Source organism: Lactuca virosa, chromosome 2 (genome assembly GCF_052849685.1).
Source record: "Lactuca virosa cultivar CGN04683 chromosome 2, Lactuca_virosa_CGN04683_v6, whole genome shotgun sequence".
Classification (NCBI taxonomy): Eukaryota; Viridiplantae; Streptophyta; class Magnoliopsida; order Asterales; family Asteraceae; genus Lactuca; species Lactuca virosa.
In genome coordinates, this window is record NC_136427.1 from 224,956,032 (window position 1) to 224,982,203 (window position 26,172).

Consider the following 26,172-nt stretch of genomic DNA (forward strand, 5'->3'; position numbering starts at 1 on the left):
CTTGTTGTTCTTTCCTTTCTTGTTGTCACTCTCTTTCTTTCCTTCAGTTTCCGCTGGCTTCTCGCCCTTCTTGTTGTTGTGGTCGTACAGTCTCTTGGCCAACCTCTTGGCACTGTCGAAGGTTTCAGGATTTGCAGCGATCACATTTCCTTGAATTGGGGAGGTCAATCCCCAGATGAATCGTTCGATCTTCTTTCCTTCTGACGTAATCATGCCAGAGCACAACAATGACAGCTCGCTAAACCTTGATATGTATGCATCTATATCATAGTTTCGGACGGTGAGATTCCACAGCTCTTGCTCCATCTTCTGAATTTCGCCACGTGGGCAGTACTCAGCCATCAGCATTTCCTTCAGCTCCGTCCATGGCATAGCGTTGGCTACGGGGAGAGTCATGGCCTCTACATGTCCATTCCACCAGGTGAGAGCCTGGTCGACAAATGTGCATGCGGCAAACTTCACTTTCACCTCCTCGGGGCATTCACATATTTCGAATACTGATTCCACCTTTTCCACCCATCTCTTTAGGGTTATCACTCCGCCCGTGCCATTAAAAGTTCGTGGCTTGGCGTTGGTGAAGTCCTTGTAGGAACATGTCCTGGTAGGTCCGTGATTTGTTCCATTGTTCGAACTCCCAGCCCCTTGTCCATTGACTCCACCGTTGTTTCCTTGCTGGATCTGTGCCATGGCTGCAGTAACTGCAGCAGATACAGCTGCCTGGATTGCAACTGAGTTGACTTCGGGTGGGGTAGGTCCAGGGTTTCCACGAGTGGGTTGTCGAGGCATCTTTCTGTCATGGAACGGAAAGATGTTGAGTGCCTATAGTTTTTGTGAGATTGTGGTCCTATAGACTAGGTGTTTCGCATGAACTTAAGTGGTTTCGCAATTTAGCATATAATCATGTATATATAACACATAGCAGATCACAACATCACTATAGAACACATAAAGTTTTTCATTAATATTATCCGCATTTTTGATACATGAAAATTTTCCTCAGAAGAGCATACATAAGTGGTGCAAGTTCGGCAGCATAACGGCTCTATGAGTAGTGTAATCACTTAAACATAGAGTCGATGGTACATAGCATAGATCACATAAACCTAATACTAAAGGTAGATATGGCTAGTCCTAGCACTCTAAGATGCGCTCGCTGGTGGTAGGTAAGGTCATACACCGAAGTGTTGTGCCAACGATTGGGCCATCTCGGTCATTTCTCCAATGACTTCATCCATTTCCTGTCCTGCTTGCACTGCGCGTTCTTCCATGGCGAATAGCTGTTGCCGTAGAGCAGCAATCTCAGCCTCTGGAGAACGATTCTCCCTTGCGGGATTCCCTGGTGGGGCGGGGTGGTCCTGCTACGTCTCGCTGGCCGGTGATGTGGCAGAATCCTTGCCTGAGTCTTGTTCTTCATCCATGTCGTCGTCGGTACCATCAAACTCATAGTCCGTGTCTGTGTACTCGTCAGGCCCCACGTCGTGTGCTCCTCCCTGCTCTACCTCTGGCTCATCCTCGATCATCTCGTGGGCTACTAGGACCTGATGAAACTGAATGCCCTGGTGTTCTCCTTCCATGTCGACTGAGAGGGGGGGGGGTATATAAGTAAACTATTATTACTCCTAATATGATTTAGTTATTATGTAATTTGAGTTAATATTCTTTTCTTGGAAATCAAGGGTATGTTTTTAAGTTTACTGACCATCGAGGCTTTCTCGGAGCCTGTGATAGTTGCACTTCGGAGAAAATGTAGTTGATCAGGCTACACTCACCCCTTACTACAACCATGAACAGTCCCGACTTAACCGAGATGTCAGTGTTATTTTGTTTGATTTTTTGTATTATGTTCTCTTTCCTATATCACACAAGTAAGGATGTTTTATCGTTGTGTTTTATTTGTTTTGTTCAGAGTTGTGTTAGTCCCTCTTTTGGTTTATAGTTGCATATCAATGTGTGGTTAGATATGCTAGTTCACTATAAACAGAGCTTTGATACCAACCTGTCACACCCCCGAAACTAGACGGCGGAAACGTCCGGGGGCTCGCGTGACTTAAATTGAATACCATCACAATGAATATACATGAATCATAACATAAACATCACCATGCATCAATACATTACAACTGATATTGTTTACATCCCGTACATTGTTTCAAATATTACACATTCATAACACAAATTGTTTCAGAGTTTTCAAAACAAAACATTCTAACATACTTGGTATTACCCTTCCGCTTATCTGTTACCTGAGAATACAAGATATTTTGGAAAAACGTCAACATATGAAATGTTGGTGAGTTCATAAGCAAGGTTGTGAATAAAATGATTTGTATAGTTTGTCAAACCCAGAAAATCCGATATTTTCTGAAAAGACAATAGTTTATCAAAGTGTGAAGATCCATAAGTTGATGCATGAATGATTTCAAGACATATATATATATATATATATATATATATATATATATATAAAAGGGTGTTTTGTATTATAGTATAGAAATTCCGAGCGAGTAGTATTGATTTCCCCGGAAAACCCGATGTTTTCCGATGTCGAAAGATATACGTGATTACAAATTGTTATACCGCCACAACGAATGGCTTTTGATTACTCATCCTTGAATACTCGGATGGTGTCGGATAAACCAAGTGAGTCGTCGTAACGATGTCCGGTGAAGACATGTTATAACAGCCAACTACAAACGTCCCATAGAGGTGTCGTCCGTTGTTACTCACTCAATCCACACCACCTTGATTACTGTTGAATAACGTCCTAATTCCGTCTACTTTGATTACTCATGAGCTTTAGCGAACGAAGAGAAGAGGAGTACGAAGTCCTGCTACTTATCGTAAGTACCTTAGGCTGTCGTGGATGCGAAGGACACGTTGGCCCAACTCGCATTTGATTACTCATGAGCCTTAGCGAACGAAGAGAAGAGGAGTACGAAGTCCTGCTACTTATCGTAAGTACCTTAGGCTGTCGTGGATGCGAAGGACACGTTGGCCCAACTCGCATTTGATTACTCTGACCTTACTAGCCATACTAATGGACCACTAGGGCCCAATAGCACATACAAGCCATTGAAGGTCCTTTTATATGGAATTGAGCCATAGGAGGCCCAATAACATATAAGCGTTATCCATTTGGGCCCAAAGATCATGTTAGTGGACTTGCAAGATCCAACAAGCATGATTTGAAACTCTCAAGCCCAAAGTTTGTATATCTACTCATCTTAGGTATCGCGTATCTATTGAAGGGTTTGATTTAACGTTTGTTGGTTTGGTATCGATTCGAGACCGATCGATTCGTTTATCACGATATTCGGAGTTAAACGTGTATTCGTCTTTCGATTTGTCGGTAGTCGTGATTTTGTATTTTGACTTAATGAAATAGTTTGTTTAAAAGTGGGGATTTGACCTTTTCACTACCTTTCTTTTTATAAAAATAACAATTTTAGTCTTTTAAATAAAAGAATTGCATTTTTAGTCCTTAAAACATTTTCTTGACACTTCTGCATCATAAATTTATTGAAATGATAGTTTTATCCCAAAAGTTATTTTGTTAACAGATTCAGCCCTTCCAGAATGGTATTTCTCGGTTAAAAACCCTATTTTTCGCAATTTTTACAGTTTTGGCCCAAAATCCAAAAACTTTACATTTTTTATCCTTTTTGGATATGAAAAGCATTTTTGACTCTTGAAATAGTTTTGTTACACTTTTTATCCCCTGTTTTGAATAAAGTTTCATTTCAGCCCCTTTAGTTGTCATTTTTCGCAATTTTGGGCTTATTGGGCCAAAAAGCCCAAAATTAGCCCATTAAGCTAAAAATTTACATTTCAAGTCCTTTGAAAGTGTTAATATTCAGAAAAACAATTATGGAAACTGTTTTGACTCTTTTGGCCCTTAAGAAAACGTGACTTGACCATTTTTAACCCAAGTTTTGTATTTTTGACAATTTAAGCCCAAAAATGGGTTTTATGTTGGAAATATGTTCATCATAATCTTATAAGTTATTATTCTTGACTTGTTTAGTGTAAAATAACTTAGATCATGTTTGTTTCCTTTCTCATGTCATAGATCTCGAGTATCACCCCTTTTTAGTTACATGTTCATCATAAAAACACATAAAAACACACATACATGCATAAAATCACACATAGCATAAACATACACATAGATCTACACATTTTTCTTGTATTCTCCCCCATAAAACATATAAAAACCGAAAAGAGAGGGGTATGAAGCTCACCTTGAGTTGTGGTTTCGGTTTTGAAGAGAGGAATGAAGAAAATTTCGATCCTAGTGAGTCTTCTTGGAAGATCTCGAATTTAGAGGCTTCTAAGATGCAAGATCACAAGATTGAATAGATTTAGAAGAGATTTTTGATGAAATGAAGTAGCTAGATTATGGATCCAAGCAATTTCTTACCTTAGTTGATGTATTTGTGGAAAAATCTCCTTGAAAGCTTCCTTAATCTCGAAAATTTGATGAATGAGTGTAAGTGTTCTTGAGAGGATTTGGAGAGAGTGGAGATGAATTTAGTGAGTGTGTGTGTGTCTTGTGTTCGTCCGAGAGCAAAAGAGAGAGGAGAGAAGAGAGATCTTTGAGTTTACTTGCATGAAAACATGAGATGGATGCATGGAAAACCTATGGATAAATGTGAGGTGGCATAGGAAAAGTCAACTCTCTTTCTTTTGTGGGTTGGGCCGAAAATGGAGAGGGGAAAAGAGAAAATTGGGCCTTGTATGCTTAAGCCCATTTTATGGTTAAGTTAGATGATTTTTGCCCAACAAAAATCAAAGAATGATTTTTATGACCTATTAGGGCTAAATTAAATTGGTTGTGATCCAATAAGACCCATTAAAGTTAACCTAGTCTATTTTGGGCTCATAAGGCCCAAAAATATTAAGTTTCATGTATATAGGTCCAATTTGGGCCCATTTGAGAGTTCTATGTTCAAGGTAGTTAAATTGGAAGCTCATTGGTCCATTAGGTCCAATAAGGAAATCCTAGTCCAAAATGGACTTAAACCGGGATTTCAAAGGTTTCCAATTCTTTGTTGACTATTTGTAGTGCTTGAATGAAGTATTTGATGAAGTTTTGTTGTTATTGAATAAGCATCATACATGCTTTCATATTGTTGATTCGTAATTGATATAAGTGTTGTATTTACAAGGCATCAAAATTCCTGGTTGTGACAATAAAGCTCCTATATTTCCTCTTAGAAGCTTAGATCTTGGGTTTTTAAGCTTTGGACCTTTTTAGGTCCAAAGAATGGATCTTGTTCATGCAACTTTGTTTTTGAGCTTAGGGTTTCCACCCTTGAAGCTCAAAGTGTCCCTTTAGCAGTAAAGTTGCAAGCTTTGAGGCCTTTATGTAGCCGTGCATGAGATCTAGCCATTTCCATGGAAGTTTATTGCTATTTTTAGAGTTGGGTTCATTTGGTAGGTTGCAAGCCACCAAGTGATCGACTTTATGGGTTAGGACGAAGTATTGGACTCAAATCTGTAGTTTGGACATAGTGTCTTAAGGGATTAAGCAGTTTTGGAGAAAATGGCTTAACAGGAGAGTACGTTGCGCGTACACGCCAATACGCGCATCGTACAAGCCATTCAAGCAGTACGCGCATCGTACAGAAGGGTACGCTCAGCGTACGCTCAGAAAGTGGGCTTTATGTTATTGGGCCTCGGTTTGGGCCAAGCTTTGGACATAGCAGTATTTGGGCCGTGATGCGCCTTCAGAAGTCAGTCAAGGGCCCAAGGACTAGTTGGGCTTGAGAGGAAAGCCCATTTGAGAAGTTGGGTCAAATTTAGAAAATTAGGCCATTTGGAGACTTTAATGGGCTTTAATGAGTTTGGAAGGATTAGAAAGGATTGGGCCTAGGTCATGGCCCAAATTAGATCAAAAGGGGTAAAACAGTCATTTTACCCTTAGAAGGATTCTCATTTTTTAACTAGCTGGGGAGCGTAGGAGCAGCCAACATAGATTCCTCACACACGAGTTCAGCATCCAGTTTGAGAGGTGAGTCTTTTCCTATAGGAACGGGTCTAAGGCACCAAGGCCGACCCGTTTATGTGTGATTGTACGTGTCGGGGTTAGCCTGATGTAGGTTGTATGCTCCAGACTCCGGTCTGATTCCGGGCAGGGCCCGATGCAGTTAGAATGCTTGATGTCTTTGTGATTCTTGCATGTGTCTGATTATGTGTTCCGGATTTTGGTCCGATGCCGGGGCAAGCCAGAGGAATGTTAGCTTTCATGTTACGTTTATGTTTATGTTCATGTTATGCTTGTTGATATGATATGTATACCGGACTTCGGTCCGATGCCGGGCGGGGCCCAAGTTATGCCTGACCTCGGCCCGATGCCGGGCGAGGCCCGATGCCGGATTCGTCTGATGCCGGGCGGGGCCCGATGCAGTGGGCTAGGCCCAGTATGTGATTATATATATGGTATGTGGTAGTTTGGGGGAACTCACTAAGCTTCGTGCTTACAGTTTTCAGTTATGGTTTTAGGTACTTCAGCTAGCAAAGGAAAGGGCTCGGGATGATCGCATGGCACACACCATAGTTTTTCTAGCCTGGGAGATTTACTCGGATATTTGTTATGAGTTCATGATATGTTGACAGATACTACGATATTTTGATATACTTGGTTTATGATTTTATATGATGACTGTAACGACTCAAAAATCAGAGGTAAAAATTTCATTTTTAATATAGCTAAAACATTGATACCATTTATTTCAAACATTCAAAATCATCATTAAGTAAAATAATTATCAGAGTTCGTCCCAAAACCATTCATTGCGGAAATCATAGGTGTGTGCACTGCGATCAATCCGAGCCCTTCATTTCCAAATCGATGAAACCTGAAACCAAAACTGTAAACCGTAAGTACAAAGCTTAGTGAGTCCCCGAGAGCATACCCCACACACAATCCACATAACACATATCGTATTAGCTGTAAAAAGCTATCTCTATCGTTATCACATATCAATCAGCTATAAAAGCTACTCTACCACGTATCACATATCAAATAGCTATAAAAGCTCTCTCTACCATTAGCACATATCAATTAGCTATAAAAGCTACTTCTGCCACATATCACATATCAAATAACTATAAAAGCTATCTCTACCATTGGCACATATCAATTAGCTATAAAATCTATCTCTACTGTTAGCCACAAAGGCTATCTCTACCATTAGCCACAAGGCTATCTCTACCATCAGCCACAAGGCTATCTCTACCATCAGCCATAAAGGTTGTCTCTACCATTAGCCATAAAGGATATCTCTACAGCATATCACGCATACATACATATCACACATCTCTACATAGCAAGTATACTAACTATCATAAAATGGGCCGGCCTTGGTGCCTTAGACCCATTGGTATGGTGAGAAGACTCACCTGGCACTGCAGAAGCCCCGCAGATAAAACTCCCCTTGCTGGTTGACAGATTCCCGAACTGTCAACTTCAAACAATACCCAATTAATAATTGGGTTCCAACACATAACCACAACTCTATACTTGGGGTAAAATACTACTTTACCCTAACTTAGCTTTATTCAATTCAAGGCCCAATTCAAAGCCCACAAGCCAAACCATGGACCGAAGCCCAACACATGGCCCAATTTTCCAAATTGGGCCCAAACCTCTATATAGGCTTATCTTAAGGCCCAACCACTTATTCCAGTCCAAATGATTGGCATTCTGATGGTCCAATAGCTAATAGTCCTCAAGGCCCAATTATGGCCCACTCATGGCCCAAATCCAATTTTAGGGTTTCTCACATAAAATATCGATTAGGGTTAAGTTTTCCTACTTAAACCATTAAGGGCTTAATCTATTAAGTCCATTATTGCCTTAAGTTCATTTACCAATGATTATTAATTAATATTTTAAATTCATTAAATAATCTTGATGCGGTCCCGATAAGTCCCAAATTAGGGTTTCATGATATTAGGGTTTTCCAAACCCTAATTAGGGTTTCCAACCCATCTTAGCCCAATAGGCCCAAATTCAAATCCTTAAGCCCATTAGGGTTTCATCATCCAAACGAATCAAACACAATCATGCAATCACACCGCCACCCGACACGGCGGCCGGTGGCGGCAGGAAGCGGCAGCCACCACCTCACAGTGGTGGTTGGGGTTCCTTTCTTTCATTATTCCATTTTCTATTACATTTTACAAGGCTTTTGTCCCAAAATAACACACACACACACACTAAACTAGCATACACACACATAACCACCTTGTGGTGGCCGACGGCGGCGAGTGATGGCAGCCACCACTACACAGTGGTGGCAGTAGAGTCTTCCTTCGGATCTTCGGCCAAACAACCATTCCAGCAGCCTCATACCAATGGCACAATCGAACATAAACACCATGGATCACTTCTGGCCGTGAACGAGCCCAACCACCCCTCATGGTGGCGCAAAACTACGGCGAGGGTGTAATATGACGGCGACAGCGGCGACACAAGGCAGGCCCAACCGTAAATGGAAATGGAAGGGCGTTTACGGTGGGGAAAGTGGTGGCAGTCCACCACCGGAAACCACAACCACCGTAGCAACATAAGAAGAGAAGGGCACAGCGGTTTTGCTTGACATCGGCGACGTGAGTGGCGATGAACCACACGAACAGAAGGAGGGAGGGGGGCGTGTACGGTCATGGCGGCGGTCTTCGACGTTCTCGAATTCACCGACGGCTGTAACCACAGCGGTGACATCTCGGTGGTCTTCCGGCTTCAACAGGCAAAGAAGCGATGACCGATGATGGGGTTGTGAGATTGCGGCCGCAAACAGGAGAAGCAAGGTGGGAGGTAGCGGCGCCGAAGTTGAGGACGAAGGGTGAAGAAGATGACGGTTGGACAAACACAGCTAGGGTTAGGGCAACGCAAAGCTTATATACCCGAATCCTCAAACTCTAACCCATGTTGACACATTCAGTCCCTCATCTCAAAATTCGTTTTCAAACATAGTCCTTAATTTACCATTTCAACCCCCAGCATTGAAATCCCTTACGATTCAGGTCCAATATTCACCAAACAGCCCCTTAGCCCCAAAATCTCTTCAAATGAAGTCCCAGAAGTTACCATTTAGTCCCCGCCTTCATAAATTCTTACAAAATAAATCTGAACTTACACTTTTAACCCCCAACTTCTAAAATTGTGACAATTAGCTCTTCGAAACCATCCTTTGATATATAATTATTTATTTTAGAGATACTATTCATTCATTAATTTATTTATTTATCTTATAAATAAACGGGGTGTTACAATGACGATGATATTTATGGTTTAATAATGTTTTTAAAAAAGAAATATTTGGTCGGTATTTTTGGGATGTTTCACAATATTTATCTTTGTGTTCTCGATTCAATAGTTGTTCTCGTGTATATAATCCTATGTGATTATATATATCTAATCACATATGATTTATATTGACATCATTCTTTTTTGTCCATATAAATCAGATGTGATTAGATACATATAATCACATGTGATTAGATGTATTTAATCACGTATGATTATAGTTGACAAAGAACAATTACTAAATCGAGAATGTGATAATGAATCTTATCCTCATAAATCATATGTGATTAGATACATATAATCACATGTGATTTTTGTATTTAATCATACATTATTTAAGTAGACAATATTTATTTTTGCGGTTTCGATTAAATAATTGGTTTTGTGTATTTAATCACATGTACTTATATTTATATATAATCACATATGATTTGAGGTGGACAAGATTTATTTTTGCCTTCTCGATTCAATAGTTATGCTCCTCTACTTAATCACGTGTGATTATACATATAATCACATATGATAAAATACACGAGAACAACTATTGAACCGACAAAGCAAAAATGAATTGTGTCCACATAAATCATATGTGATTAGATCCAAATAATCGCATGTGATTAGATGTATTGAATCACATATGTTGAATGTGGATAAAGATTTGTTTTCGCGTTCTTGATTCATTGTTTGTTATCGTGTATATAATCACATGTGGTTATATGTGTCTAATCACATATGATTAGATACGTAAAAATAAATCTTATCCACATAAATCATATGTGATTAGATACATATAATCATATGTGATTATATGTATCTAATCACTTATGGTTTATGTGGACAATATTCATTTTCGTGTTCTTGATTCAATAATTGTTCTTGTGTATTTAATCACAAGAGATTATACGTATCTAATCACATATGATTTATGTGAATAAGATTCAAATTCGCATTCTCAATTCAGAAGTTGTTATCATGTATTTAATCTAGTTGTTATTATGTATTTAATCATATGTCATTTTATGTATTTAATCACATACGATTAATATGGACAAAGAACAACTATTGAATCGAAAACATAAAAATGAATTTTGTGCATATAAGTCATATGTGAATAGATCATATAATCACATATGATTTAATACATGAGAACAATTAACAAATCGAGAAAGCGGAAATGAATCTTGTCTGCTTGTCTCACTAGAGAACAAAATGCATTCTGCATTTCCTTGTTCACTCTACCGGATTAGGGTATCCGTGAACAATAACATAAAAAAAAGTAATGCCTACATAATAGGAGAGTTAGTGTAACTCACCTCATTGAACTTGAAAATTAGCTAGCTTGAGCTAGATGGATCATTTCCTTTCTGAGAACCTACACAAGAATTATAACATTATTTAGCTTGTGCTTTGTTGTATTACTCTTATAAAACTTATGTACATATTTCCTTATTTTCTCTTTGATTGTAGTGCTCTGTTTGGGATCTATTTTCTTACCTTTCAACCCATTCTTAAATTTCAATAAAATAATATTGGTAAAGTAACCCCTTTTATCTATTCATAAATATAAATATCTCATTCTAACGATTTTTGGTTGATTTTATATTAAATTTACAAGTTAGTAACTTTAAGCTGTCACTTTCTGGACCACTCAACACTCTTTGAATAAACTGTACCAATCTACTAAGAATTACATCAGTTCCTTTATATGTGGGAGACTATACATCCATATCTAACTATAGGATTTGGAATTTTAGCATTTGAAGTTCTGATGAATTTATTATGATTTTTTGAAGACAATGCATGAAATCTGTGACAGCATGGACCAGCCTGAGAAAATTGCCAATTTTACCCCTCAAGGAGTTGGAATTCCGAAATGTGATTCAAAGTTTGAAGAAACTAGACACACTAAGAGTTCCAGGAAACTAAGTCTCATGGTTTTTAAATGTTCTTATTGACCTGCACGGATTTTAGAAGTTGGAGGACAGATTTCAGAAAATTGATCATAATAGCTTCTAAATCACTTTTGGTGTTCTATTAAGTAATTAATGGTTAAGCCTTAAGTTTATCACTTTTAACATGATTTTTGGTTACTTATTAGGCTATAGAGATGTGAAATTCAATTTAAACTAAGGGCCTTAATTATTGGCTTAATGAGGGTTCAAAGTTAAGGATTTTCACATAAACTGCCACTTTCACACTTATTAGGTTCTTTCAGACAATATGACAAACACCTGGTGTGCATGAAATCCTACAGTGACCATCAACTCTCTAATAGACTCCAATTCAGCCCCTAGAGCTTACAATTTTCAATAAAAACAATCCAACTATACATATAATTCCTCACAAAAGTAAGAAAATGAACAAGCAAGTTCGTAATTCATCAACAACAGGAAAACATAAGGGAATTTTTCACGTAGAATATATTCTATGATGTGAAATCAAGTATTAGACATCGATTAGTCATTCATTATAAGCTTAATTTCATGAATTTCGTGAGAAATCGAGTCAATTTAGGTTGAAAAAACGTAGGTGTATAGACTGAAAAATTACTACCAGGAAGCTCTCAAAGACCGTCTTTGTAGAGATCAACTTCACTGTCGATTGGGACTTGCGGGAGAGATAGTTAACGATGAGCTTCGTCAATGGTGATGTTGGTTCAAATTACCCAGAAAGATGTGTAGAGAGAGAAAGATATGTAAAGAGAGAAACGGGAGAAAGATATGTAGAGAGAGAAATGGGAGGGAGATATGTAGAGAGAGACATAGAGAGAGAAAGATGAGAGAGATACTTAGAGAGAGAGAAAGAAGAGAGAGTGTGTCTATAAAAATAAAGTTCTAATTATGTTTTAATAAAATTAAAATATTTTTTTTAACATATCATTAAAATTTCAACATTTAAAAATTAGTAGTCAAAATTTGTTATCAAATGTTCTCGCAATAAGAAATGTTCTCGATTGAACATACTTCTATATATATATATATATATATATATATATATATATATATATATATATTGGTAATTTATTGAATTTGAATGAAGTCCAAGCATGAATTGATATGTATTAGACCATCAGAGACAAAGTGTATATATCAAATTACGTTTTCAATTCTAAGAGTTCGTCAATTGTTACTTCGTTCGACGGTCCATATACCAAATCATCAGTTCTCGTTTTGATGCTTGTTAAACTTTATGATTAATGTAAACACAATTTAATTATGTCATCTAGTTTTGATAACTTATTAAACTTGAAATTATTTTTTGCGTAAGTTGATTTTATTATGTTGATAAATCGGGGATGGGTCGGGGATAGGCCAAGGAAAAGTCCAAAATCTAAAGGGAAAAGGATTTGATTCCTCACATCCATCGGGGATAGGGATGGGGATAAGGTTAGGCACTTGGGGACGGGTCATGGATGGTCAACCCCGTCCCATTTTCATCCCTATTTGTATAGAGAGTTTATATATAATTTCACTGAGATCTACATGTAGAGTTAGGGTTTTTAATTTTTGAGCCTAAAACTGCGTACAATATGGTCCCAACAATATTTAATAATCGGGTGTTTGTTGGAGGAATTAGGGTTTATGTTGGAGATCTGGATACCCCTTGGATCATGTGAAAACTTTCTGAACTGATATTTTTACTCTATGCCTGGGTTACAAGAAATTCAGCCTAGGATAATCCAAGATGACACTTACAAATCTAGGCACATAAATCGTAAGCCAAATTGCTAGAAGGATTCTATGTCCGTTTGAAGAAAAGAGAGCTAATAATTGTGTGTCTCTTCTCAAAGAGAAGAGTCGTTTATATAACAAACAAGATTTAGGGTTAGCCGTCAGCGGGACCCCAACCAGGGGCTCTGCCCCTTGGACCCCGCTAGGGGCGCTGCCCCTAGACCCCGCCAAAGGGGTGCTACCCCTTTGGAAACCCCGGACCCAGGAGCGCTGCCCCCAGATCCCCGACTTGTCGTCAATCTGGCTTCTAATTTGATCTTATACATGCGTGCACTCCGCAAAACCTGTACATATATTAGAGTACAAATTATGAAATCTCTTAGCTCACATGTTAGTTGTAATTACATAAAATGACATAGCGACACTAAAATCACCAACATCATTTTACCTATTTTTGGTTGGTTTCACTAATGGTTAGCAGGTTCGGACACAATGAAATTGCACTACTCAAAAAACAAGAATGGAAAAACATAATGAAGGCGCAAAAACATTGGACAAGTTGACAATGGGACCTAGGCTACTCTACATTTCTAATACTAAGCCTCCACGTCTTTTTATATGATGTAATGTCCTTTAAGAGCCAACTCATTTGTGTCTAACATCACACTATATTTCACTCCCTTCAAAGACGTCCTCTCCTCCTTCTGCTACCCATTGTGACTAGCTCCACTCTCCTAACTATTGTTTTCGGTAGCCTACTTTAGACATGTACATAATTACATACGTATATAGCTAGCCTGATTGGGCTTTGATATATCTACAAGAATTTCTATATAAACATATTTTCCGGTTTTACACAAAGTAATTATTTCCTCTGTCTTTGTGAATCGTCGGAAATCAAACTCAAACTAAATGATGATTTTTTTGTAGAAAGCAAAAATCTATCCAACCTTGAGGAAAAACAACAAGCCTTTTAATTAATGGAGATAAACAAAAATACGATAGCAACAGATTTTAACATGGGAAAACCTTATTGTGTTGTGAAGAATATAAAAAGGAGAGAATGAGACGATGAGTGCTTACATTATAACCAAATATAGTGGGTAACAAAGGGAAATATAGAAGCACACAACTTCAAGAAAACCCATATTGGAAACCAAACTCACAACATAACTAAACTAGAACAAAACAACGTTATGTTTCATAGGCCATACATAATGCACATCTAACTTCCTCCAAATGCAATCCAAATCTTTCAGATTAAACAATCATGAGTTAGGAACTAGGAAGGCACCTCTAAAACCCGGGCCAAAGTTCGTACAAAAACATTTATTTTTTGATATTATTTTTACAGTTTCTTCTCTATATGTGTTGATATTTTTCTTTATGTTCTTCCATAAGAAAACCTACCACTTTTTCTTTGAACAATAATATCCTCCATCCCCCCTTGGGCCTTGGGCCATCCTCCAAGAAGAGGGAAGCCCAACAAACATTACATATTGACATCAAATTTACATATTGAAATAATGAACTACAAAAATTATTACACACCAAAAGCGTAATGATTACTTAATAGAAACAAAATGATTCCCAGAGCAATCAGTTGTAATGATATAAATCTTCCGGAGCCAACATCACTCGACGACCCTGTTGAAAATAAACAAACAGACCAAATTATCCAAACTCGGTTTAGAAATAACGTTTTAATGAAAAAGAAAACCAACAATTTCCTGCACTTTTCATGTTCTTTTTGTACGAGTGAATTCCAAAGATCTTACGTGGAGAATTATTGTTTGAAGCCGATGAAGCTGGAGACATATCTCCAGTTGAAGCATCAAGTCTTCCCCATAAATCAGAACAATTAGTTTTCCAAAATCCAATCGTGTTATGTTCACGATCATACATAACCAAAGTATTGCGAAAAAGAATGCCTGTTTAACAAACATATAATTAAATTACACAACATTTTCATTAATTGAAATTCAAAGAATAATTAAGATGTTGAATTACCTCCTAAAAGAGTCGTTGCATCCTTTCCATTCTGAAAAATCCCCAAACAATATGCACCCTCCACCATTGAATGCTTCACATATATAATAAAAACTCATCAGAATACTAATAATAAAAAAAATAAAAGACAAGAATGAATTTCGTTTTCTAAATACAACCATAAATGCTTACGTACAGGGAACAAGTAATTCTCTGGGGTTAGTGACAGTTTTTGTCCCTTTCCAAACACCATATCAACCGTCGGGAATGTTCTCAGTAGCTGTGAACCATCGTCACTAAAGTAATTACAATTTTACAACCACTTGACATTAGTTAATTTGTACTTTAGAACACAACATTAATTCATATATATGTAATTATAACTACACATATATCCATTTATATATCCACCTTTTAGCACCGGAGAAGCAAATGTCATTATAACCTGGATCAGGCCCATTGATCTGTTTCACATTATGGAGTTCTTTCATGATCTGCATATATATATATATATATATATATATATATATATATATATATATATATATATATATATATATATATATATATATATATATATATATATGATTTAAAAAGTAATTAACAATGGTAGATAGTAATTAATTAAAGAAACGCAAATTAAAAAGATTAAATCTTACAGCATCTTTAAATGCAAGAAAAGCTGCTTCAGGTAGGAAAGCATATGTCGTTCCACTATCTAGGATTGTTCCAAGCCTTCCATCAAAAACACTCGGACTCAAATCCAACCGCTTTCCGGCGACGTGTAACCCTCTCAGCTTAATGTTGTAATATGGGCTATATGATCAGAAAAAAAGAAGTTTCATATATATGTAGATGAAAGATAGATATATACATATATTATATATATACCTGCGTGCAGGGTCTGAGTAAGCATAGACCATTCCTGACGGAGGTGAAATACCACCGAGAACCATGGCACCACCGCCGGTATCCATGCCACCATAACACAAAGAAAACGAATCTCTTATTACACCTTTATCAACAAGTTGATCGACTATACTCGGATCACCACGACCCAAACCCATTATTCCATCAGCATGTTGAGTGAAGAGATCACCGGTTTCCATGTTTTCACAGCCGAAAATGGAACGTTGAGGTAAAACCTGGCCTAAGTTGCCGAAAGATATAACATCTTCACCAAGAACGCCGCTGCTTGTGCTCAATTCCGCGTATTTTCTTTCGTATAAACATTGTTGCAGCGTGTCGTTGGCGCAGCTGCTGCAACCGGCATTGCATTTTACAGGTTGGTATGTGCTCGATAAATATGGATTGAACTTTGGGTCCTGTGAATTAACAAGATTGGTTGCATAATTAAAGAGTTGATGAATCGAATTGAAGAAGATGAAGATGATGTAATTAGAACCTGATGGTTGCCGCATCGTTGACAGGTGGAGCATGGAACGTAAGTGACAGTGCTACCGGTGTCGACTATCAGAGCAAACTTCTGCGGCGGAGACCCAATCCACAGACTCGTCGTGAAATACCTAATAATCAATACTTACTTTTATTTTTTACTTCAAATCTTCTTTCAAATTGATCGAGAAAAGGTTAACAGATACCCGTCGAAGAGGAGATCGTCGTGGAGAGCCATTCGAGCGTTTGGGCTAGGAGCATCGGATGTGTGGAGGCGACGCCGAGATTTTCCGTCGCCGGAGAAGGAGGAGGAGGAAGGAGAAGGAAAAAGAGGTAGAAACATGGTGTGACGATTGCTACCATCATGGGGAGGACGGAGAATAACAGTGCTTGAATCATCGACGGCGGCCCAAACCAACAACACAAAATTCGAGAGGAGCACGGCAGCGGTGGTAGACGAGGCCGGTGTCCAGGGGAATTGTGTCATTGGTGATCACCGGACTTGTTCCGGTAGGAGGTCCGATGAAGTCTACTGGCGCAGAACGACGACGTCGTTCTGGAAGAGTAAAGAGTACCTAAAGAGCTAGAACAAAGCCTTGTCTCCAAAAGAAGTTATATTTATTGATTAATGATTATTATACTTATACAGTATTATTTTTATAAAGTGTTTTATTAATTAACTTTTTGAGAATGCATTAATTCCATCAATTATTTTTTCTCCTAAACTGACAAATATAATTCATTCTATTATAGTTACACCAAACTAACATAACTAATATATTTATAAAAGTATAATATATGGTTGATAAATATCTGTTAATATATAGTTAGAAAATGTGAAACATACACTAACATGTTTTTCTTTCATTTTGTTTGCCCTAAGCTTTAAATTCTCACGTTTAAAACGACATTGTCTTGATGACCCAATAGATATCAAATGTTATTCAAAACATAGATAAAATACTTATTGATATCATATGGTTTTTTAATTTTATATAACTATAATAAAATATATAAAATTTTATAAAATTTCAGATTATCCGACTAATCATTAACTCCCAACTGCGTTTTACAACAAACTCCAAATTAAGGATGTTTAAGAAGTCACTAAAATAAACAAAAATATAATTATATAAGAATTAAATTACTGAAATTGATGACACTATATTTGATGACCCACAAACTAGTCATAGTCTACGTACACTTGAGACAACCATGTCATCTATTGTGACTATGGATCTTGAGATCTTCTGCCACCTCGTAAGTCAATGCGTACTACCAAAATTTTTAGGTTTTTTTTTTGTTATGGATTTTTGTTTTTACTTTTTAGTTTTTATTTTCCATTTTTATTTTTCATTGGAAAATATAGAAAAAGTGTTTAGTTAAAACTTATTCAGTTTTCATTTTCCAACTTCTTTGTAATTTTAGAAAACGAGAAATTTTCATTTTCCGTGAAAATTTTAGAAAAATAGACGAACTAAACGCGTTTTCAAAATTCTCATTTTTTTGGAAAATTTTTCCGGAAAACGGTCCATTTTCCGCAACTAAACGCACCCTTAGACTTTTTTTAATCTTTTTATCCGGTTAACACAGATTGGTCTCAGGTTTGCAAACTTCCCCCTTTTCTGATTCGTTGTCATGGAATACCGACAATAATGGTCTGTTTTCTGTTAAATCCTTAAAGAAACTGATGGATGATGCTGACACGAGTGATGCCTTGGTGAAATTTCAATTGGTTTCATGGGTTCCCCTAAAAACCAATTGCTTTGTTCAGTGTTTTTTTGCAAAACAGGATTTCGGTTGCTAGAAATCTTGTGGTAATGGGAGTTAACTTACGCACCTCTGATTGTCCTTTTTGCTAGGATGTTATCGAAGACATTACCCATCTGTTTTTCGAGTGTCACTTCTCTCGGGCTGTTTGGCATTGGCTTTATAACTGGTCGAGTATAATCCCCTCCCCTCCTGCAAGCTTTGATGACTTCCTATTATTATTAAGTCGCAATGGGTTGAGCAAGAATTACAAAAGAATGAAGTTGAGTCTTATTTATATTACTATTTGGTTAATTTGGAAATCTCGAAACATATTCGTATCCAAGAAAATAGGTGCTTACCTATGAGAACGGCGGACGATATTTAGCTCATCTCCTACAAATGGTTCAAGCATTGTGTCAACTTTAATTTTTTTTTAATTGGAATATGTGGTGTTGTTCTCCTTCTATTGTTTGTATTAATGTTTATAACTATTTCTAGCGTCTTGCTAGTTATTTTAATATATATATATATATATATATATATATATATATATATATATATTCGCCGTTCTAAAAGAAATTTGCAGCCCACGCCTCGGCAAAATACATGATCTTTTAGAACCGGGGTCCTATACAGAGGCAATATATGATCCTTTTTAGCATACAATTGGTTTTGATTGGGTATACAAGATTAAAACCAACTGTCGAGTGGTACAACGCCAGACTTTTTGTAAAAGATACTTGCAAAAATACGATATAGATTACGAGGAGACTTTTTTTCATGTTGCAAAAATGACAATTGTTCGTAAGTTGATAGCAGTTGCATCCATTCGCTAGTGGAAGATCTTCCAAATGGATGTCAATAATGTGTTCTTGAATGATGATCTTCATGAGGAGGTCTACATTGTTCACCAATCAGGTTAAGTCTACTGATTTCGAAAAGCCCTATATAGCCTAAAACATGCCCCTTGTGATTGGTTTGAAAAGTTCTCTATGGTAATTATTTCTCTTGGTTTTGTTCCTAGTAATCACGATTCAGCTTTGTTTGATGCACAAGTGCATGACAGATTCTTCTATTATTATATATAAATGACATGATTATTACTGGTGACGACTATGTTGACATTCAGTCCTTGAAGCGTGATTTTGGCTCATCGTTTTACTATGAAAGACTTAGGGTTGCTTCGTTATTTTTTGGGTATTAGGGTTAATAAATCTCCAAAAGAATATCTTCTATCCCAGTCGATCAAAATATATTTTTGATCTGTTTGAATGTGTTAGGCTTACTGACAAAATAACTATTAACACACCCCTTGAAACCAATATCTGATATATTACAACTGGTGGTGTTCCTTTATCAACTTCAAGCTTGTATCGTACTGTTGTGGGCAGTTTGGTATATCTTACTGTCACTCACCCTCAATATAGCTCATTTAGTTAGCCAATTTATTACTATTCCTGCTATTGTTCATTAGGGAGATGTTCTTTGTATTTTGAAAAATCTTCGTGACACTTATCTCATGGAAATGTAAGAAACAAGATGGTGTCTCTCGGTCTTCTATAGAGGCTGAATATCGAGTTATTGTTGTGACTGCTTGTGAGATTGTTTGATTAAGTTGGCTACTTGCATATAACTAGTGTTAATATGTCTCAACCTACTCTCTTACATTGTGACAACAATAATGCGATGCAGATTGCAAAGAATTATGTATCCATGATCAGATAGAACATATTGAGACTGATTGTTATTTTCAACACCATCATCTACAACTAGGAACCATTTTGTTACCAAACGTGTCGTCAACTTTGCAGATTATTGATATTTTCCCAAAGACTATCTCGATTTTGTTTCTTGTCTGACAAACTCGTAATGTTTATTGTTATTACATTGTGAGTTTGAGAGAAAGGTTAGCATAATATGTTATTGGCCCCTTTTATATTTGAGTTTTTTTTATCTTGGGCTTTTGCAAGGTTAACAGTAGATTGTTTCTCTACTTATAGATCTTTTTCCTTTCTTGTAATGATGTAGTTAATAATAAAGCTCTAACCAAGCAACCATGTATCCATAATCCATGTATGTTTAGGTCTACGAAATATTGCATAGAGCATGACATTAATTACTATTGCAAATGCATGAAAGTATATTGTCAAACATTGTTCGGCTTCTTTTGATGAAATCATGTTTAAGCATTCTTATCAATTTGATGTAACAAAAAGCTTTGTAAATTGTTCATGTTGCTTGACTTAAAGATAGATGAGTCCACGTTGTAACAACCCAAACTAAATGACAAAAGAGTGAGAAAAAGTTTTAAATTGGGAAACTAGTAGCAATACAAGTCTTTCTTGATCACCTTCTAAGCTTTAAGCTATGTACATGGTCAACATGCCATGATTTCAAGTGGGTGTTACAAATAGTTTTGTTGAAAATCCACAAATGTTACTTGCTAACATTTAACAATCAATCATGCTTATAATAGAAGTTAGATATTATTAGATTGCCAAAAAACCAGAGCAATTAGATTGATTACTTTAACCTTTCTTGAAAAAGTCAGGTTACATACTCATACATTACAGGCAACATAATCAGCCTTTAAAAAAGGTAACCAACAATGACAGTTTACTACATTGCTAGTTTGCTTCAACATAACAATGTCATATCTGACCTTTTTTTCTTTGCTAGACCTAACATTATGTCAATAAAATAACCCAAAAATAATACATATATATACCTTCGTGTAAAGCTCTAAATTACTTGACTATTTGGCTTCAAGAAACCGAATGTAGAAACAGTAATGCTTCGCCAGATAAGGTACACAACAAATGCAACATATGCTGCAGTGAATATTATGACTATAGAAGTAAGCACCACTCCACTCACTTCTTCAGCAATAAATTGTTGCAATAAATACCCGTTTATTGCTATCACTAAAGCAGCCACAAGCCATGAGATTGTCTGCAAACATAACCAAAATTCATTAGTGTCTTAACCCATTAAGCTCATTAAGTAAAAAGAAAGGATACCTTTAGAAAAGGGCCAATCTTGAAAACACCCATGAGATCATCTTTAGCCACCAAACACAAAAGGGGAATAAGAGCAAATGGAATCTGAACAGACTGAAGCACATTCAGCCATTCATTAAGACTATCCAAAGTGTCTTCAGAACTATCAAAAATCAAAGCAACTATCAAAGTAGGAACTATAGCACAACTTCTTGTAATCAAAGCCCTTGCCCATTTCTTCAATCTCAAATCAAGAAACCCGCCCATAATAAACTGCCCGGCATACGTGCCCGTGATTGTACTACTCTGCCCGGCTGCCAACAACCCAACTGCCCAAATATACAAAATGGGGACCACTCCACCACCAAATTTATCTTCTAGAAACTGCCCAGCATTTCCAAGACCAATTGTGTCAGCAATTGCAGTTCCAAAGAATGCCTTTGCAAATACGGTTGTTACAAAGAGGTTGATGATGAAAGAGATTGCAAGTGCTATGGCGGATTCTATTGAGTAGTATTTGATTGCTTCTCTGACCCGACCCGTTTTTCGCGGATCGATTTCTCGGGATTGTACAAGTGCTGAATGTAGGAAGACATTGTGTGGCATTATAATGCAGCCGACAACTCCTACTGCTTGTTGGATTGTTTTTGAGTTGAGCTGTGGAACCACAATACCTAAAAGAAAGAAAATGTTTCTTGATAAATGATATTAGGGATTGGATTGTAAATTATTAAAGATTGGTTTTAAATTGTGATTGCTCACCAACAAGAAGCTCCTTCATGTTGGGCTTAGTTTCACCAAACATCCATGCAAATGAGATTGCCATGACTGCAATGAGGACTGCAAAAAGTGCTTCTAGCTTCCTTACGCCATAGTTTTCAAGAAATAAGAAGATGAAGCTGCATGAAGATTCAAAGAAAATAGATAAATTTATGAAATTGATGGAATCAAGTTGCATAAATCTTGTTTCTTTTTTAGGAAGAGCGAGAAAACCACATCCAGAAGAATCAAGATTAAGAAATCAGATTTACTGATCACAACCTAGAACCCTAAAATCAAATTTTGAAAAGACCCTTTTTCCTGTCTTGATTGTCTTAGAGTTTGATTTTTTGGCTGATGAAAAGAAATAAACCCAATTTGTGGAAAGCTGCAATCTTGATTTTTAAGATTTAATATCAGATGATCTATGGATTGAACCAATCCAAAATGCTTTCAGAGTAAAATGAAATACTGTAACAACAATTAATTGATATTAGAAGTGAAAAACAGGACATGATCTGTCAAACTAGGAAAAAAAATCAGGATTAAATGAACAACAATCTAAAAGGTGCAATTTTCAGGATTATGAGGCTTTGAAATCTTTATTTGGTTAGGTTTTCATAGTATTAACAGATTAAATCATTCCAAGATTACGAAAATGAAATTAACATGCTGTCCAAAATCAAATTGGTAATATCGACAGTGAAAAGCAAACAGAAACTGAATATCAAACCCCGAACCCAAAAGGCAAACATGCAAACAGACAAACGGAAGTCGACAAACTACAGAAAAGCCATCGAATGAATTTGGTATACAAAATCATATTCATCGATTAAAATATTTTGGATCCAATTTTGAGAAACATCCAAAACAGACAAACCCAAGTCAGATTTTGAAAAGACATTTTGAATTTTTGACAGACAGTTCGATCTTCGACTTTTAGGGTTCAAGAACAGATGATCAACAGATTAAAACATTCGAATATAATTAAAAATTAAATTTTATACTGGTAAACGACAATCGATAAATATCAAAAGGTAAGAACAGAGTAAAGTTTACCAATCGAAGGCAGTGATGAGAACACCAGCCCAAAGGGGCAAAAACCCAATTGTCAAAATCTTGAGAGCGATAGCACTCCCAATAACTTCTTGAATATCAGCCCCAATTAGTGCGAGCTCAGTCATGATCCACAGCAGCTTCCCCGCCCAATTTGGGTACTCTTCCCTGCACAGCTCAGCCAGGTGCCTCCCAGTGACAACACCAAGCCGAGCCGATAAAAGCTGAATGAGCAATCCGATTGCCGTAGCCCACAAAAGCAACCATAGCAATGAATAACCGGCTATCGCACCCGCCTGAAGATCACCTTCCAAGTTACCCGGATCCAAAAACGCTATGCTCATCAAGAATCCAGGTCCCGTGAACAGCCATAGCTTCCGCCATGAGAAGGGTGGTGATTTATCGCCGTATTCATCGAAGTGGTCTTGGTCGTCGACTACTCCAACGACATGTACTTTTTCGGTGGGATCGTAAGCAGTTTCTTGTTCGTCGGAAGCGAGTAAGGGCTGATGTTGGTCGGAAGGCATATTCTTTAACCTTCAATTTGATCCTCTTGTCGGCTCGCAGTGGTCGCCGGAGTGTAATTGGTGCGTGCGAGAGAATGGAATAATTTATTGTAAAGTTTTTTTGATGGTTTCTGCGATTGAGGGTTTAGCAAGGAAACTTGCTTATCGTCGTTAACAGTTGACACTTTGTTCACGACCCTTTTGGGAGAGAATGGAATATAAAATAAAACAAAGTAATATATATATATATATATATATATATATATATATATATATATATATATATATATATATATATATATATATATATAGAGAGAGAGAGAGAGAGCTAGGTTCTTTTGTTTAAACTAATTATTGTGTTATTGTATGCATAAATGTGGGCCAATCAATATTTAAAAAATAAATAAATAATCAAACAAATAAATAAGGGTAATTTAGTAATTTGATAAATAATTTCTACAAATACACTCCTATAATTATGGTAAATACTTTGACCTACCTTTATTCCTTTTTAAAACAATAAACAAATTGTATTCTATCCCATTCGTAACCCTAGCTCCAAAACAGAACAAATATACGATCACTGCTTCCCCCTGTTCGCTGCTTCCGATCAATAGCTGCTTCCAATCGGTGGTTCTGCTGTTTTCGCGCACACACACACAATCAACAAGTAAATAAAATGTGAATCTAATCCCTTTCCTCCATCGGCATGAGATCGCATTCACCATCAGGTAATCGCCTCTTTTTGTCGATTCAACCCGATTCCTATTTTCCACCTCTTTATTGAATTGCCGATGTGAAGTTGTTGATATTTATTACTGAATGTGGTCAAACTTATCAGATGCCATCGTCTCCTCCTTCAAATGGTCACGTTTGATTTTGTTATTGATAATTTGTGATTGTGCACCAAACCTGCACTCCAGGTATTCGATGAAAAGCCAGACAAAGTAATTATATGTATGTGTCATTAGTGTTTGTGTTTTCACATAGTGATGCAATGTAATCTGTGTGAGCTTCATTGTGAATGGAGTATATATATTTTCTTATTTTAATTCGTTATTCAGGGAGAAATAGTCAAAGAAGCCATGGAAAGTTCCTCATTAACATGATTCATGGTGATATTGATTTCGTCATCACCGCTAATTTGTTGTTCTTGGTCGTAATATATCTCTTCAAATCTTCTGTGTGTTACTCATTTTGTCTTGGTGTGTGTTAGTTGGGATGGAAAGTTCCTCATTAACAATCGTTGTTGGGAAATTGATTTTATTTGGGACTAATATACATATCAGAATGAGCAGTTTTTTGGCTGCATTTTATGAATTGATACATATTTCAATTTATGTTTTTTTTTTCTGATTTAACACTTCATTTATGTGGACATTGCAGGATCTTGACAAGGTTGAATTCTGAAAATGTATCAAGTATGTTTATGTAGATGATTCAATGGATGATATTGGTGAGATTCCAATTCTATTCGAATGGAATCACGAATTCCAATTCTGTTGGAATGGAATCACGAATTCCAATTCTGTTGGAATCACAGAAGTTGATGTTTGAAGAACGGACCACAAAATTGAAACGGACCACATTATTTTCTTAGAATGTATTAGTCGTTGTTAGATTTTTTATGTTTTCTTTCCCGTTTTGAAAGTTTTTTAGTTTTATTCTTTAACAATAAATGTAATTCTTAACAATTGTTACCCGTATTCTATAAGAAATAATGTATTTTTTGTTTTTATTCTTCAATTGATTGTTCAAGAATTTGTTACTCTACAATAAGTTTTTAAATTCATGATCAAGAAATAGGTTCAAGAATATTTTTATTATTTACGGCTCAAGAATATTTTTATTTTTGAATATACTCATAAACATATTCTATCAGAATGTCCGAATTAAAAACCTTATAATTATTAAAATTCGGATTTTTAAAATTAATAGAATCTATGATCCCTTAAAATATGCAAATTTCCTTTATTAAATATGTATTAATTGACTAAAATACCCTTCTACTTAAACTGGATGGTATTTTTCAATTATTTTTAATTCAATAATATGAGTTAATCACTTTCTTAAAATAAGTAAAATGATTGGCCCACATTTATGCATACAATAACACAATAATTAGTTTTAATAGAATAACCTAAGCCTATATATATATATATATATATATATATATATATATATATATATATATATATATATATATATATATATATATAAGGTTAGGTTATTTTGTTTTTACTAACTATTGTGTGTCAAAATGCACAGATCTGGACCATCGGATGAAATACAATCAAAGATCATGATCTGAGGGTCTATGATAGTACAATAGGGTAACATGTACCATATAATCACACAAAATTCAGCATAAGGGCATTTTAGTCAATTGAGACGAATTTAAAAAAGGAAAAGTCGAGATTTATGGGATAATTAAGATTTTGATTTAAAAAATCTGATTTTTTTCAAATTAATTCAATTTCAAATGTAATTTGTAAGCATAAACCGATTTTATTCTATCAGAATGTTATTTTGTTAGAATGATATTCTGTAATTCTGTCAGAATCGTATACAACTATGAAAATAATATTATAAACACATATTATCAAGACCAATAATTTTTAATGAATACAAATTTTATATAAGACGAAGTTTAATAGTTTAGAATAAGTAATTACATTCATTATTAAAGAATACAACTATGAACATAAATTACATTCATTCTTGAAATCTCT

General features: G+C 36.2%; 2 protein-coding genes across 3 annotated transcripts; both read right to left on the bottom strand.

The window, feature by feature from the left end:
* Nucleotides 1–14,214: 14,214 nt before the first annotated feature.
* LOC145160307 (aspartic proteinase 36-like) lies at nucleotides 14,215–16,974 on the bottom strand. 2 transcript variants are annotated; one of them, XM_079079449.1, is made up of 9 exons: nucleotides 16,575–16,974; nucleotides 16,379–16,499; nucleotides 15,865–16,298; nucleotides 15,633–15,789; nucleotides 15,385–15,437; nucleotides 15,170–15,269; nucleotides 14,995–15,067; nucleotides 14,763–14,915; nucleotides 14,215–14,631 (listed from the first exon to the last, which is right to left on the bottom strand). In XM_079079449.1, exons 1-9 carry the CDS (start codon nucleotides 16,853–16,855, stop codon nucleotides 14,528–14,530), a joined length of 1,476 nt encoding a protein of 491 aa, XP_078935575.1. In that variant the 5' UTR covers nucleotides 16,856–16,974; the 3' UTR covers nucleotides 14,215–14,527. The 2 variants fall into 2 exon arrangements, with proteins under 2 accessions (XP_078935575.1, XP_078935574.1); XM_079079448.1 differs by having other exon boundaries at nucleotides 15,385–15,467.
* Nucleotides 16,975–20,606: 3,632 nt separating this feature from the next.
* On the bottom strand, nucleotides 20,607–23,652 carry LOC145160308 (metal transporter Nramp3-like). The gene is made up of 4 exons (XM_079079450.1): nucleotides 22,938–23,652; nucleotides 21,882–22,018; nucleotides 21,141–21,793; nucleotides 20,607–21,072 (listed from the first exon to the last, which is right to left on the bottom strand). The coding sequence occupies exons 1-4, from the start codon at nucleotides 23,459–23,461 to the stop codon at nucleotides 20,863–20,865; spliced, it is 1,524 nt and encodes a 507-aa protein (XP_078935576.1). The 5' UTR covers nucleotides 23,462–23,652; the 3' UTR covers nucleotides 20,607–20,862.
* Nucleotides 23,653–26,172: the final 2,520 nt, after the last annotated feature.

Excerpts from the sequence above, each read along its gene's own strand:
- LOC145160307 (XM_079079448.1), bottom strand. The coding sequence starts at position 16,855 with ATGACACAATTCCCCTGGACACCGGCCTCGTCTACCACCGCTGCCGTG. Across the intron at positions 15,790-15,864 it reads TACTCAGACCCTGCACGCAG|CCCATATTACAACATTAAGC; the intron begins GTATATATATAA and ends CTGATCATATAG. Across the intron at positions 14,632-14,762 it reads TTCAAACAATAATTCTCCAC|GGTCGTCGAGTGATGTTGGC; the intron begins GTAAGATCTTTG and ends TATTTTCAACAG.
- LOC145160308 (XM_079079450.1), bottom strand. The coding sequence starts at position 23,461 with ATGCCTTCCGACCAACATCAGCCCTTACTCGCTTCCGACGAACAAGAA. Across the intron at positions 22,019-22,937 it reads CTCATCACTGCCTTCGATTG|CTTCATCTTCTTATTTCTTG; the intron begins GTAAACTTTACT and ends ATCTTCATGCAG. Across the intron at positions 21,073-21,140 it reads AGATTGGCCCTTTTCTAAAG|ACAATCTCATGGCTTGTGGC; the intron begins GTATCCTTTCTT and ends TTATGTTTGCAG.